The following is a 14082-nucleotide window of genomic DNA, read 5'->3' as shown; positions in this document are numbered from 1 at the left end:
TGCTGAGGTATCTACTATAGCGTGATTGGTTCGCCGTCGTTTGGTCATGGAAGGGACGAGCAATGAGGTTGGTGAAAGTCTGCATGGACACTGGTTACCTGATTGAGCAGCGCGCCGGTGATTTGCAGCTACACGTGGTCTAGTCTGCCAGTTTGAGGAGGAAGTTCTTCTTCCCGCCTGCTTTCTGATGACACACAGGTATGGCTCCTGCTTTACTGGGCTGCGAGCGGCCATCAAGCCCGTGCATCAGGTGCCAGACCCACTATCAGCCCCCGTGATGAGCACCGCTCGCTACCGCCCGCTCCAACATAAAAAGCCCCGAACTTCCCTCCAGAACCTCTTCTTCTTCTTTTCTTCTTCACCAAAGCCCAAGGCCAAGATGTTTCCTCCCCCCATTTTAACAACTGTGCCTACTGATTCGTTCCGTGTTAGGTACCCGCTGGTTTTTTCTCCTAACTTCATGGAGTTTCCAGCAACGTGGGTTTCGTTGAACGCTCTGCCTTGCGCAGGGCTTCGAGGAAGCGTTACGGGAGCCTCTTAATTTAAGCTCACTCTCTTGGGCTGGGTTACATGCAGTGCCTGCTCGCGCTTTTCCGTTAAGCCAGCCAGCACAACTAGGTACTTGAGGAAGAAGCTTCGCTTGCCTGTCCCAGAGTTGCTTCGCCTCAGGCCATCGAACATTCGAAAGTGTTGCGCGTGGTTCCCGGCGGTTCTGTACGCCGGCATTGGTGTTGACTTTCTGCGCCCAAGCCGCCGCCTGCTGAATCTGCGCTGAGTTAAGGCGGTCTAGCAGCCGCCTTACGAGTGTTCAAACATAGTGAAGAGCAATCGAGGAGCTTCTTGGTGATTTGTCTTCGTGCGATGCAGTTATCCGCCGTCTGCGACATTGCGACAAGCGCTTGCGCTCAGGGCGGGTGTGTTGATGCCAGTGACGATACGGTCGCAGGCTCCATTACCCACTCATCAATGTCCCCTCACCATGCCACCACAGCTCGCAAGTACTACCAGCGTCAAGCAAAGCGCCATGGCGAGCAACACGCCGCACGACGGCCTCCTCGGCACTCCTTTGACCTCATCGCAACGTGGAAGCCCCTCCCACCTCACCTTCGAGGTCTGTCTCACACACTCGATCCTCCAGCTCGCTCTTCGCGACAGTTTCTGCAGCCCTATGGCGGCTCGCCATCACAGCGGCGAGCGACCTGATCTGCCCAGGTAGCTGACAGTATAGTACACTTCCACGCCGACGTTCCGCGCCGGAGGCACAAGCATGCCATTACATGAAGCGAACAATCATGCGCAGAGACGAACATTCCAACACGTCACTCGTCCAGCGGCCGAGGGCACAGGCGTCGCAGAAGCTGCCGGCCCTCTTCCCTTCATCCCCCTTGCACCGACGACGGCGCATGCGATAGTTTGGAGCAGATCCGCCTCTGCAGGCTCTTTTGGTGCTTTGGGGAAAGCAACATGTAGCGTAAGGTGCGCAGTTGGATGGTGAGACAAACGGAGAGGTAAGTGACCTTCTGATGATTTATCGGACGAAATGCTGGACGCTTGCAACCTTATAGATAAACAGAGACAGCGCTACAGTGCCGATGCTCATCTTTCCGGTCACTGATAGAGAGCGCTGGCTTTGAGTCCCGGCGAGATCTTACAGCGAAAACCCCCACGAATACTTCGAGGAACAAGGCGATGAAGTGAAAGCCGGAAAACAATTGGCGGGACATATCCAAGCGCCAGTCGTCAGACTGCCCAAACGCTCGATATCAAAGTTGTCAGCAGGGCTCCTTTCTGGTCAGCCACTGGGTGGACATCAGCAGTACCAAGGCACTGCGGTCTTTTGATAGGCATTGACCTTTCAATGCAGGAAAAATGGCAGGAATGCCAATCCGACGAGAAACACTGAGCTCTGGGCGACTACAACAAATGGACGAGTCACTTCAAGTGCGTGCGAGCCGAGCTATGGCGATATACATCTCAAAGGTTCCTTTGCTTGTGACCTGGAGAGGTTTTGTTCGAAGTAGTGTTTGGTAAGGACTCGAGCTCCGGTTCGGGCAAGCCTGATTCGGCTCATTCGCTGCATTGCAATACGTTCGACAGAGTACTCATTGAAACTTTAGGGTCAAAATCACGGGCACCGACAAAACCAGACAGCCTAATGTCCGCTGAGGGCCTTCCTCGTAGGAAATACGCCTCGACTACCACTTTCCTCCTCGATCCTGGACACGATCGCAGATCGGGTTTCAGTTAAACAATTCCAAGCCGGGCCACCAGTTCTGTCGAAACGACACACACACATCGGTGCGCGAGCGAAGCTGGAGAATGAAGCTCGACGACCACTACGAGACGGAGCTTTGGAAATCCAAGCACAGGTCGCAAGTCGATGCTCACAGACACAGCTGTGGAGGCTACAAGGCGAAAACAAAGGGCGGGAAGCAAAATCCGGGGCGGCCGACCAAAGGTAGGCCGAATCGGGAAGGACGATGACTTCTCCACATGAGTGCAAAAAAAAACCCCCCCAGCTTGCCGAGCTAGCCAAGCGATGACGAGCCACCAGGGCCTCAACGTAGCAGCCTTTGAGCATCCCAATGGCCAGCTCGCCGCAGAAGCACGAGCATCTGCTCCACCACGGTGCTCGACCTAGTAGCGAAGCAAAGTGTAACCCCAAAGAGGAAGGAGGCACAAGCCAATAGCGCTGCAGAACACAAGGGCCAAGGTACCGTAGGGTGGCTTATGCCACGCACAATGGTACCGATGCGGTAAAAAGCCTAGAAAGTGGAAGTGCGCAGGGAAAACATGTCGCCACCAAGGGCTGCGAGCCGCGTTTAGCCGCGGAAAGGACAGGTGTTTGGACCGCAGACGCGTATTCGAGAGTGCTTTACGAGGACGCCACTGTGCCAGCAAGGTGCACGAAGCAAAGTATTAAAGAGAGAGTCCTGCTTTGGGCGAATTGTTCTGAAGTGCGACGGAAGCCCTGGAGCCCGCAGCGACAGACCTCTCTCCCCGGGCCCAAATGGAAACGGAAATGCCAAACCTCAAGGACTGGACGTCATGATAGCCACGGCACCTTCTCGAACAACCGGAGCGCCTAGAGGAACCGATTGAGCCATTGGGCCTTGGCATAGAGCTTTCGGGGTTTGACAAATCCATCCTTGCACAATGGATCATCGCCGGACCGCAGCATTCGGCTGCCCGTGGGAGATATCGGCAAACAGGAAGATAAGAACGCTTGAAGCAGAGAGGCACACTGGAGACGGCAGAGACTAGGTTCACCTGGATCCAATGAAGAGGAAGAGGCCACTTGGCAAAAATGGAGCCCAGTCAACAGCTTTTAGCGGACGAAGGAGATCGACAGCTCCATGACATCACGGCTGGTTGCTGATCCAGGAGGGGAGACCAGAAGATGAAGATGATGAAGGTGATGAAGAAGAAGAAGAGGGGGAATGGATTGTGCGGGACATGGTGAGGATACGAGGAACACGGGGAAGTCGGAGGAAATACCCTCTGTCACAGACGATAGTAGCCGGTGCCCATCACCGAGCTGCAGGCAGTTGGTGGGTCTAGTTGTCAGCTGTTGAAGCTCCAGGAACATGGCGGGCTCGCACAGCTCGTCCAAACGAGCAGTGGGTCAGGCACTGCTCAGACATGCTCCGCCACACCGATGGCAGCACGTCAGTCGCGCTCGTCGAACGGTGCCGGCCGTCTCCTTCGCGTGGTGGCAGAGATTTTTTCGCCAGGCTCCTAATCCCCTTCTGGCACACGGCCGTTGAGCGGCCAGGCCCTGGCTGGAGGTGGCAGGGCGTGGTCCATGCCATGGTCCCCTCTCGCACCGAGGCTCGAGGGCGCAGGCGGGAGATGCACGATTGAGTTTATCGGGCGGTTCGCTTCGGCTTCAGGCGGTGGTAGTCGTGCGGATGGCTCTGCCAAGGCGGCTGGGCGGGCAACAGAAGCAGAGGAAGCAGGGTTGAAGCATTGACTCGCGGCGGGCGGAGAGGATCCACTTGGCCATATTACCACCACTGTGGCCGCAGGGCTCTGGACAGCCGTGTCGGACGCAGGGTTGGTGCTCTGCGGCCGGGGCGGGGCGTGCGGTGCGTTTGGAGGCCGAGGGGTGCATGAGCCGGGGGTGCTGGCGAGTGTTGATAATCCCAGCTATACAGCCAGGCAGACGCAGGACGCTCCCCCCAGAAGACATTCCACCCGAGGTTCTAGAAGTTCTAGAACAGCAGTGCTGCCGGCCGTCGCTGGGCGAGGGGAAAGGGCAGGCGACGCGGGCGCGGGCGTGTTACCGGTTGCGACAGCTGAAGGCTCCCCCACCGCGGTGAAACCGGAGAAACGGCGACGGGCAGGGCGGCCGGGTCGAGCAGCTATTGCAGGACGCGCGAGTAAGCTCGTGGCTCACTGTTTACCCGGGCGAGGCAGGGCGGGCAGGGCGTGGCAGGGCGTGGCAGGGCATGGCATGGCGGCGGCGGCGGCACGGCGGCAGGAGTGATAAGAATACGATGCTGTGGGATTGCAACGTCAGGAAGTCCTGGCCGGGCCGCAGCGCGGCCTCAGCGCGGCCGGTGCCAACGGGCAGCCTCCCGCCCAAGTGATACATCGAAGATCCCTAGGTCTCCCTCGGCTCGGCCCCGGCATGCACTGGCGCCCGCCCCTCCGTGCCTCTGCTCATCTCGCCTCGTTCTTTTTATAGTGCCCCCGGCTCTGCGCAGCAGTAGTAGGTATAGCTATTGACCGGGCGCCGCCAGCCTCGGATCCGCGCCCGCTTGCAGTTGGCGCAGCAGCAAAAGAAACACTCCAATCTCAACCCCACAAATCCTTCGCCCGCCATGACACAATATCCCCGACTCCACCGCCCTCGCGCTATCATCCCACCAGCGCAGACCACACGCGCCGGGCAGCGCCCGCCACGCCCAGCCCCGCCTGCTCCTGGGCCTGCGCCGCCGCCTCGGCCTTCTGGCGCCGCTCCATCTCGTCGAAGACAAAGGCCTCGCTGAAGTCCATGTCTTTGGGCCGCACTATCTTCGTCTTGTACCACCACTTGTAGGCAAAGTAGTCGAGCACGAACAGCGGCGCCGCAATGTACGTGGCGAAGAAGTTCTCCGCGCTGGGCTTTGCGTCGAAGGGGAAGATGGCCAGGTAGAACTCGGCCACCAGGATCAGGAAGATGACGACGAGGCCCGCGTACTGGCTCCACGGCGCAAGCACGTCGTGGAACGGCAGCGTCCTGTGCTCGATGCCCTGGGCCCGGAGCCCTTTGCGGAACCGGATGTGCATCCAGTAGATGGTTGCCCACTGCAGGAAGCCGCTGATGCCCACCTGCGCCACTCCAAGTTAGCCTGTGTCTTGCTCGATCCGGCAGGAGCGCTGACCAGAGACGAGAACCAATTGTACACCTCCTCCGCCGTCGAGTTGCAGTTCAGGTAGCAGAGCCCGCCGCCCAGCACCATGCTGATGGTCATGGCAATGTATGGCCGCCCCTGCCTGTCCTTGCGCCCAAACACCGGGTGCACCCAGTGCAGGTCCGCGAGGGCGCAGAGCGTGCGCGACGCAATGTACGCCGACGTGATGCCGCACGAGATGACCGTGATCAGGATGAAGGCGTTGAGCGCGTGCGCGAGCCCGAACAGATCGCATGCCCGGATCGCCAGCACGAACGGCGATGCGAGCGTCCCGGATGCGTTCACGAGGTTCGGTTCGTTGTATGGAATACACATTCCCACGAGCCCTGTCTCCGGATGAGGCCGGCCCCCCGACACGGGGACGCTGCTTCACTTACAGATATTGACCACAAAAAACGCAAACATGCGCCAGAACAGGGGCTGCACCGACCGCTTGACCGTCTCGCGCGGGTCCTTGGCTTCGCCAGCCATGACGGCAATGTGCTCGCCTTCCCGTCATCAGTAAAGGTAAAGCCGACGCAAGGCGAGGAGCGGAGCGGAGCGCCACACTTACCGCCGCCGAAGCTGAAGCCAGCCTGGACAAACGCAGCCGCAATCCCGCGGATGCCGTTCACAAACGCGCCTGGATCCTTCCAATACTTGAACTCAATTGGGCCACGTGTGGCCGGAATCCCTCCACTCGTCATGACGATCATGAAGAAGATGATGGCCACGAGCGCAAGACACTTCAGGAAGGAAAACCAGAACTCAACCTCTCCGTACAGCTTCACCGGCCAGATGTTCACAAAGACGATGATGACCAAGAAGATTGTGATCCATGCCGCCAGCGGCACCTTGTACGAGCTTTCCCAGTAGTGGAGGACGGAGATGCAGGCCGTAATCTCGGCCGGGATGATCCTTCAACCTCGTCAGTGATGGATACGCCTCTGCGGCGGCGGCTACACCTTACATGACCCACTTGAGTCTGTTAGCAGAGAGCAGTCTCGCCGTCTTTGCGGGCGTTGCTTACATTGAACCAGAAGTTGATCCCAATGGCGAATCCTAGGGCAGGATCAACGTATTCTCCTGCTTGACGAGTAAAGCCGCCGTGAACCGGCTTGTACGCTGTCATCTCTCCAATGGACGTGTACATGATGTACACAATGGCTCTGTCGACCATGCTCAGCGTTCCGTCATCCGATCATATGCGCCGACTCACTTACGCCATGATGGTGTAGGAAACGGCGATTCCGCCCGGGCCGGCTACAGACCGCAGCGTTAGCAGAGTGCATCCAGGCATCGCATTTGACTTCTTCGACTACTGACCTTTGGACAGCGCACTTCCCGTGCCGACCCACAAACCAGTCCCAATGCCAGCACCGAATGCCATCATCATGATCTGACGCCTCTTTAGCGACCGCTCATATCCGACCTCGACCAAGTCGACTGTGCCAACATGCCCTTCGCCAGCGTCCGTGGAAGGCACCACCGCAACATCGGCCGCGTCTTTTTTCTCGACATCATAGCCATCGTTTTGCGACGACGTAGAAGTGGGCTCGTCCGTATGTTGGGCCATTGCAGCCACAGTGGAAGGTAGATGAAGAAGGGGGCAGCAGTGGTACGCTCAGATGTGCAGGAGCGTCGCACTTTCATCTACCTGTTCGCTATCTCACTATCTCCAAGACGCCGATACTCGATACAGTAACTGCGAGGCCCGTCATGGCTGTATCGCCTGGCATGCGCAACCTTCAGCCACTTGTGCCAGCAGCCCTCCGTCGAGATATGCCCCGACGTGCTATTTGCCATAGATGCCAGGGCGGCCGACCCAATTCATCCGATAGCGGTACGGCCAAGAACCAAGGAAGGTCGACGCGCAAAGCTTTCACCAAGTGAGTTGGCTGGGCTCGGCAGAGCTTGAGCTGTTTCCTATCATCGAGGCCGATCGGACGACAGCGCGCAGATGCGAGGCACCCTCGCACTCACCCGACACGCGGTGTCTCGGCCAGCAGCCGAGGGTGCGGGGGCGCTTTGGGGCCAAAGGTGGGGTTCAGCCGCAGCGTGCAAGGGCCTGGAGATCCTGCACACCAAGACGTCGAGGGTCCGAAGGTGCGAGCGAGGTCGGAGCCATGTGCATTTTAGATGGCGAAGACTGTCCTTCCGCATCTCAATTCATCTCATACCGATCGCTCCCTTTAGATCAACCAGTTCTTCATCGCAACATCCGAAATGACCACCCCCACGAAAAAGCACGTTGTGTTCGACGTCGTCGGCACCTGCGTCGGCTACGATGTCTGGTTCGATGCAATTGCCTCGCAGCTGGGCGAGCGGTTTGCCAAGCTGGGCATCTCGCCACGACTGTTTGCCTTCGCATGGATGGAGGCTGCCGAGCGCGAGTACACCTACCTGTCCCTCTCTGGTCGCTACACCGTTTTCTCCAAGCTCCAGGCGGCGCTGTTCTACCGCATGCTCTACCAAGCTGGCGTCGACGAGCCGCGTCAGTTCGCGACGGATGAAGACCTAAAGGTCATCACGGAAGCTTACAACAACCTCAAGATGCGGGACGGCGTCCCCGAGATGTTCGCCAAGCTGCGCTCCGCGGGCTTTACCTGCTGGTGCCTGTCTGCCGGCGACAGGAAGCGCGTGGGAGGATACTTTGAGAAGGCAGGCGTTCCCATGCCGTCGGAGAACCTGATGAGCTGCGACTCCAGCGGCATCGGCAAGCCGGACCCCAAGGCATACGAGCCGGCCATCAAGGCTCTTGGCGACGGCGAGAAGTGGTTTGCGGCGGCGCACATGTGGGACGTGTCTGCTGCGCGAACAGTCGGGTAAGTTTGCTGCGCGTGCCTCAGCCACGTCACTTGCATCTCGATTGCTGACCCCCCTGGCGCGGCACAGGTTCAAGGGCGCATACACCAGCGTGTGGGAGAAGGAGCCGTGTGTTGAGATCTTTGGCGAGATGGACGTGATGGCGGAGACGCCGCTGGAGATGGCAGACAAGATCATCGCGGCATCGTCCTAGCAGAGCCGAGCAACGGCGCAAAAGCAAACAAACAAAGATGCACACTGCAAGCTCCGGTGGCCATAGCTCCATGTGACTCGACTCCTGTATCGATAGGCAGGCTCGCGCTTCTCCGATCCCTGTCTGCCGTTGGCCGGTCTGATACGAGGGCGGGCCGCAGTGGTCCCACCGTTGCGCAACCGCTGCCTCACCCTCACTAGGTGCAATCGACGCATTCATGCCGGTCGAGCGGTCTCTCTATCTAGGTACACGCGTCTGAACATTGAGCTTCTTATATCCAGCTCTCCCGTGCCCCCCGTGATGGTTTGCACTCGCCCGCAAGCACTGTTGCCCAGCCACGATATCATTGCGGCCAAAACACCAGCATGTCGTCCAAGACCGCCCAAGCACGCCTCTCGCAAATCGACGGCTCGTTCACGCCGCCGTCGTCGGACTCGATATACTCGACCGAGCCGTCGACCGAGCACGCGCCGTATCCGTACCCCGTGCCGAACCCGCTGACGCCCTTCTGGCGCACGCAGCTGCACCCGCTGGACAGCGCGCGCACGACGCCCGACCTGCCCGCCGAGACGGACGTCCTCATCATCGGGGCGGGCTACGCGGGCGCGTCGACGGCGTATCACCTGCAGAAAGACAACCCGAATCCGCCCAGGATCACGATACTGGAGGCGCGCGAGGCGTGCTCAGGCGCAACAGGAAGGAATGGTACGGACACATCGCAGCACCAACCTCCCAGTCAATATGGGCAGCAGGGCACACGGGGTTGACGCAGCAAACACAAACAAACAGGCGGGCACCTCAAGCCGGACGTGTACTTCCAGGTGCCGCGGTACACGGCGCTGTTCGGGGCCGAGGCGGCCGACGAGCTGGCGGCGTTCGAGTCGTCGCAGGTGCTGGCGGTCAAGGAGCTGGTGGAGCGCGAGGGCATCGACTGCGACTTTGGCCTGACCCGGGCCGTCGACGTCTGCCTCGACGCCGACCACGCCGCCAAGTGCAAGGCCGACTTCCTCGAGCTGCAGGCCCGCGGCCGGCCCTCGGTGCGCGACGTCTTCTTCTCCGAGGGCGCCACCGCCGAGATGGTTTCCGGAGTCAAGGGCGCAAAATGCGCCTTCACCTTCACTGCCGGCCACGTCTGGTGAGTCGACTCTTCCCGCTCCTGCCCTACCCTCCTCTCCCCTCCTCTCCCCTCCTCTCCCCTCCTCCCCCCTCCTCCGGTGCTGGCCGATAGATTGCAATCCATGGAGGAGGAGGAGGAGGAGCAGCGCGGGGAAATAAGCTTCTGGCTCCGGTGGGCTGCTCCGGTTGCGTGCTCTCGCTGCAGCATGCAAGGGGCAGCACGCGCAGCAGCATCGGCAGCAGTAGCAGCAGCAGCAGCGGTCGACGGCGTGGGACGGGGCGCTGGTGAGGGCGGCGAAGGATGCAAATGAGAGGGTGTGCAGCCAGCGAGCCAGCGAGCCAGCGAGACGACGACTAGAGCACCGGGGATCGGCGGCGGCGGCGGGCGTGGTGGCGTCGCGGAGAAGAGGGGCGATTGCGGCTAGACTGGCAGACTGGCACTGACGCGAACCACTCGGCAGGCCGTACAAGCTGGTCATGCACCTCCTGGGGCTGGCCGTCGGCCGCGGCGCCAACCTGCAGACGCACACGCCCGTCACCAGCGTGGCCGAGGCGCGCGACGACGAGGGCTGGTGGAGCGTCGACACCCCGCGCGGCCGCCTGCGCGCCAGACAGGTCGTCTTCTGCACCAACGCCTACACCGCCGGCGTCGCCCCGCAGTACCGCGACAAGATCATCCCCGTCAAGGGCATCTGCAGCAGGCTCAGCGTGCCCCCGGGCGCCGCCGTCCCGCATCTGCCCAACACCTACAGCGTACGTAAGGCCAATCGCGTCATCCGCACCCCCCCCGCACCCCTGCAGCGTCCCCGACAGCCTTGACAGCCCTGACCTGCTGCCAGCTGCGCTACGCCCCGGGCATCTACGACTACCAGATCACCCGCCCCGACGGCAGCATCGTCATCGGCGGCGCCAAGCAGTGGTTCTGGCACGACCGCAGCCACTGGTACGGCGTCACCGACGACGCCTCGCTCATCGCGCCCGCAGAGCACCACTTCCCGGGCTTCATGCAGCGCAACTATCGCGGCTGGGAGCACAGCCACGCCGAGCTCGACATGCTCTGGACCGGCATCATGGGCGTGAGTCGCAATCCCCCCCCAACGCCATCGTCGCCCACTGACCCGCCGTGCGCGCCCAGTACACCGCCGACATGATGCCGCACATTGGCGAGGTGCCCTCGAAGCCCGGCCAGTTTGTAATGGCCGGCTTCAACGGGCACGGCATGCCGCTGATCTTCCTGTCGTCCAAGGGTCTCGCTAGCATGATTCTCCATGCCGTTCCCTTTGAGCAGACCGGCATCCCCCGCCTCTTCAAGACAACCGCCGAGAGGCTGGCGAGCGAAGAGAACCTGATCTTGAACAGCAAGCCCCAATAGACGGCCGTCTCGCCTGTGCCGTGCCTGGCAGAGCATTGGTCCCAGCTAATAAGAGAGGGGTGCACGGCATATCAGATTGGGCGTTTGCATCTTTAATTAGCAACAACTAGCAGAAGGATTCTAGGAGAAGAAGGAGAACAAGAAGAAGAAGAATAACGTGCCCGTCTCTCACACACTGTGCGTGTGGACCACCAGCTACGGCCGTACCCACAGCCGTGGAGACTGTAATGCAACGTCCGACGTCGTGCTCACGAGCGACAATAATGGTGGAGAAAGACTTATCTCCCGCCGGCGGTTTGAGCATCTGGTCTGGTTCCTGAAACGAGCGGCAAGGCGCGCTGTGGAGCTTCGCTGATTCTCGGCAACGCCCTCGCTCATCTCCGATGCTGGCGGCAGCGTTGCTGTCGATCATCCGTCGCGTATTCGAATGAGGAAAAAGTTTCGCGACTGTGCACACCGGCGGGCCATGGACCTGTTTCGCATCCGTCCACTCCCGAGCGACGGGCCGCCGCACATGACGAGACCTCAGCCATCTGATCCATCGAGACGTGGGGACAATTTTGCCCGTTGCCATGCCCGTGAGATTATGCAGGTGTGTACCGGAGCGGCGGCGCCAGACAGCGAGACCCAAGGCCATAACGGCAGGGTCTGTGTGTGCTTTGGCGGATGCGCTGTTGACGCGATAGGTCGACGGAGCGGAAAAGGAGAGCTCGTGCCAAGGGACGGTCTGACGTCGTTGTGGTTGGAGGAATTGCGGCGGCCAGCTGTTGGCTGCTCGGTGGTGCCGTCTCGGAGGATAATCTCGTGCATCGGAGCCAACCAGGAGGGGTTTCCTAGACGAAGCGCACCTAAGCTCCGAAATGCCCGGGGCATTAGAAATACACGACCCTGCTATACTGTTTGGGCTCAGCCTTGCCGCAAGAGTCTGGGCAGCGGACCGACTCGCAGCGCAGCAGGACCGGCGGAGTCCGCCACTTACCGTCCAGGCACTGATTGTGCACGGCGACGAAGATCAGGGCTGGCAGGGCTGCGAGGCTGAAGCCGTGCAGGGACTCGGCAGCAGGACATGTGTGCTCGCGTACACGTCTGAAGAAGCAGCGCCGATCAAAGGGGCCAGGCACCTTTTGCGTCCGTAGCCCATTTGTCCCTTTCCCCAGATGATCCGCCGACCTTGGTTTGATCTTCGTTCCTTGCTTCCAGCCAGGCCTCTGCTGGGCGCCCCGGCCAGCCGCCCCCCTGCTGGCGCGCGCGGGAGCCTCAACCGCATTGGGCAGGTAATCGCCTACACCTGACGAGGGTTTGTTCGGCCTCGTATGGGCCCTGCCTGCACCCTCGTCGGCTCATGCCCCCGAAACGGCCGCCGTCCAGCGGCATGGGGACGTGCGACTCCTGCAAGCTCTGCTGCGTTGTTATCGTCGTCCTTTTTGCTCCTGCACAGCCGCCACATGGCGATGCAAGGCCCACCAAAGCTGCACCACCACCACCACCACCACGCCGGCCGTAGTCCAGCGGACAGTCGCGATAAGCCGTCGAAAGCATGTTGATTTATGCGTCCATGCGTCTGCTTTGGGCTGTTTCAGCACCCAAATTGGAAGCCATGGTAGCTGGCGCCAGGCTTGGAGACGTCTTCCACCGAGGAGGGGGCCCACGCTTCTCCGTCCAGATAAGGTAGCTTGCAGATTATTCGCTTGCGAATGCTGCAAAACGACACAAGTGCCTCTTCCCAAGGGCATCGAAGCCCTTCGTCCGCACGTTCCAACGCACGACTGTCAGAAGTGTAGCCGGAACGACGCGCTCAAGCGAGCAGATGAGAGGGGTCGATACGGCTCGTTCGTGTTGGACGGCTGCCAAGTTGAGAGTTGAGAGCCGCTCGAATGGGACCGCGCTTGAACGGCGCACCGCTTGGGTTGTTTCGGGGCCGCGGCCTATAGGAGTATTGTTTGACGGGGCGTCGTAGTAGTGAGGCGATGGATGGAATCCGTCCAGAGTGATGAGCTCAGGGCCTAGCAACCGGGCGAGAAAGACTTTTCCGAGGCTGGACATTCCCAATTCCAGTATGTCATGGAAAGCTGCGGGCGATAAGGCGGTGTCGGTGTGCTCCGCCTGGCCAAGCCGTGCCCTCGGCCGTGGCAAGTCAAGTCCAAAGTTCCGGCACGTCCTGTTAATTAGCGCCAGGCACCCTTCACATTCGCCATTCTTGAGAAGTTCCAGCACAGAAAGCTAGAGCCCGGAGTCAGAGAAGGCATGCTAGCGCATGCTAGGGCATCCCGGCTTCGGCGCGCGCTGGTGCGAGCGCCAGGTCTGCAAGCGCTGCCGATGTCGAAGGTGGTCTGATGTGGTCGGCCAGTTGAGCGATTCGCACTCGAGGGCATCGTGACGGCGAGGTGGAGGGGAGAGTTCTGGGAGGCTGCGAGTTTTCAAGGAGCACATTGGCCGCGCGGCCTCGTGGAACAGCGCCCAAGGAGCTAGATTGCGTGCTTGCAGCGCTCCGAGCCCGGCCTCCACCGTGGCTCCTGCTCGAGCAAACGGCGGCTGGCCAAGCCTACCTACAACCTCAGGTCGCACAGGCCAGGTCCAGCTGCGGCGGCCTGCACCGTCGCCATAGGCAGGCAGTCCTGCACAGGATATGTGACGGGCGTGCGCAGGCCAGCCCGTCCGCCCTATCGCGGGTTTCGGCCTGGGCTGAAGGCGGGGCAGACAGACATCAGACAGACATCCAGCAGCACTGCGCGCCCGAGTCGAAGATGAGAGATCTCAGATGGGCATGCGGAATGATTTCATTCGATTGCTAGATAAGCTTTGGCCTCGGGCCACGGAGCGCCCGTTGGCCCACCCGACGCCAGCCGATCCTGGTCGGAGCTGCCAGAAGAGGCCGTGGTGATTGGCTGCGTGCCGAGCTGTCCCTCCGCCGGCCACAGGCGCCATCACGTATGTACATACTTACATACAAACCAATATTGCCATGTGCCCTGGGGTCGCGGCGCGAGAACACGCGGCAGTCCAGGCGGGCAGCCGCCGCTGAAGCCGGACGAGAGACTCTCTTGGTCGGATCGCCGAGCTTGACGTCAAAAAGGTGCGGAGAAGTCGCGTGTTCTGCTCAGCAGCGCATGCAAGTGCAGGGCTGCCCGCTCGCGGCTGCTCAGCACACGGTCCCTGCCCAAGAGCCATCAGATCAAGATGGCCGGACACGCCGCACG

The 14082-nt window shown here is 60.7% G+C and overlaps 3 protein-coding genes across 3 annotated transcripts; 2 read left to right on the top strand and 1 right to left on the bottom strand.

Annotated features, from left to right (window-relative positions):
- Positions 1-4863: 4863 nt before the first annotated feature.
- On the bottom strand, positions 4864-6954 carry BKCO1_1400015 (amino acid transporter; the record flags this gene model as incomplete). The annotated part of the gene is made up of 8 exons (XM_020271062.1): positions 4864-5316; positions 5370-5725; positions 5777-5887; positions 5953-6296; positions 6349-6356; positions 6409-6547; positions 6602-6641; positions 6705-6954. The coding sequence occupies 8 exons, from the start codon at positions 6952-6954 to the stop codon at positions 4864-4866; spliced, it is 1701 nt and encodes a 566-aa protein (XP_020132234.1).
- A 650-nt stretch (positions 6955-7604) lies between these two features.
- On the top strand, positions 7605-8397 carry BKCO1_1400014 (2-haloalkanoic acid dehalogenase; the record flags this gene model as incomplete). Its single annotated transcript, XM_020271051.1, has 2 exons — positions 7605-8203; positions 8274-8397. 2 exons carry the CDS (start codon positions 7605-7607, stop codon positions 8395-8397), a joined length of 723 nt encoding a protein of 240 aa, XP_020132235.1.
- Positions 8398-8762: 365 nt separating this feature from the next.
- On the top strand, positions 8763-10885 carry BKCO1_1400013 (fad dependent oxidoreductase superfamily protein; the record flags this gene model as incomplete). The annotated part of the gene is made up of 5 exons (XM_020271040.1): positions 8763-9102; positions 9187-9532; positions 9975-10266; positions 10353-10589; positions 10649-10885. The coding sequence occupies 5 exons, from the start codon at positions 8763-8765 to the stop codon at positions 10883-10885; spliced, it is 1452 nt and encodes a 483-aa protein (XP_020132232.1).
- Between the last annotated feature and the right edge of the window lie 3197 nt (positions 10886-14082).

The sequence above is a fragment of the Diplodia corticola genome, assembly GCF_001883845.1.
Source record: "Diplodia corticola strain CBS 112549 chromosome Unknown scaffold14, whole genome shotgun sequence".
Taxonomy (NCBI): Eukaryota; Fungi; Ascomycota; class Dothideomycetes; order Botryosphaeriales; family Botryosphaeriaceae; genus Diplodia; species Diplodia corticola.
This window is presented reverse-complemented; position numbering and strand designations above follow the sequence as displayed.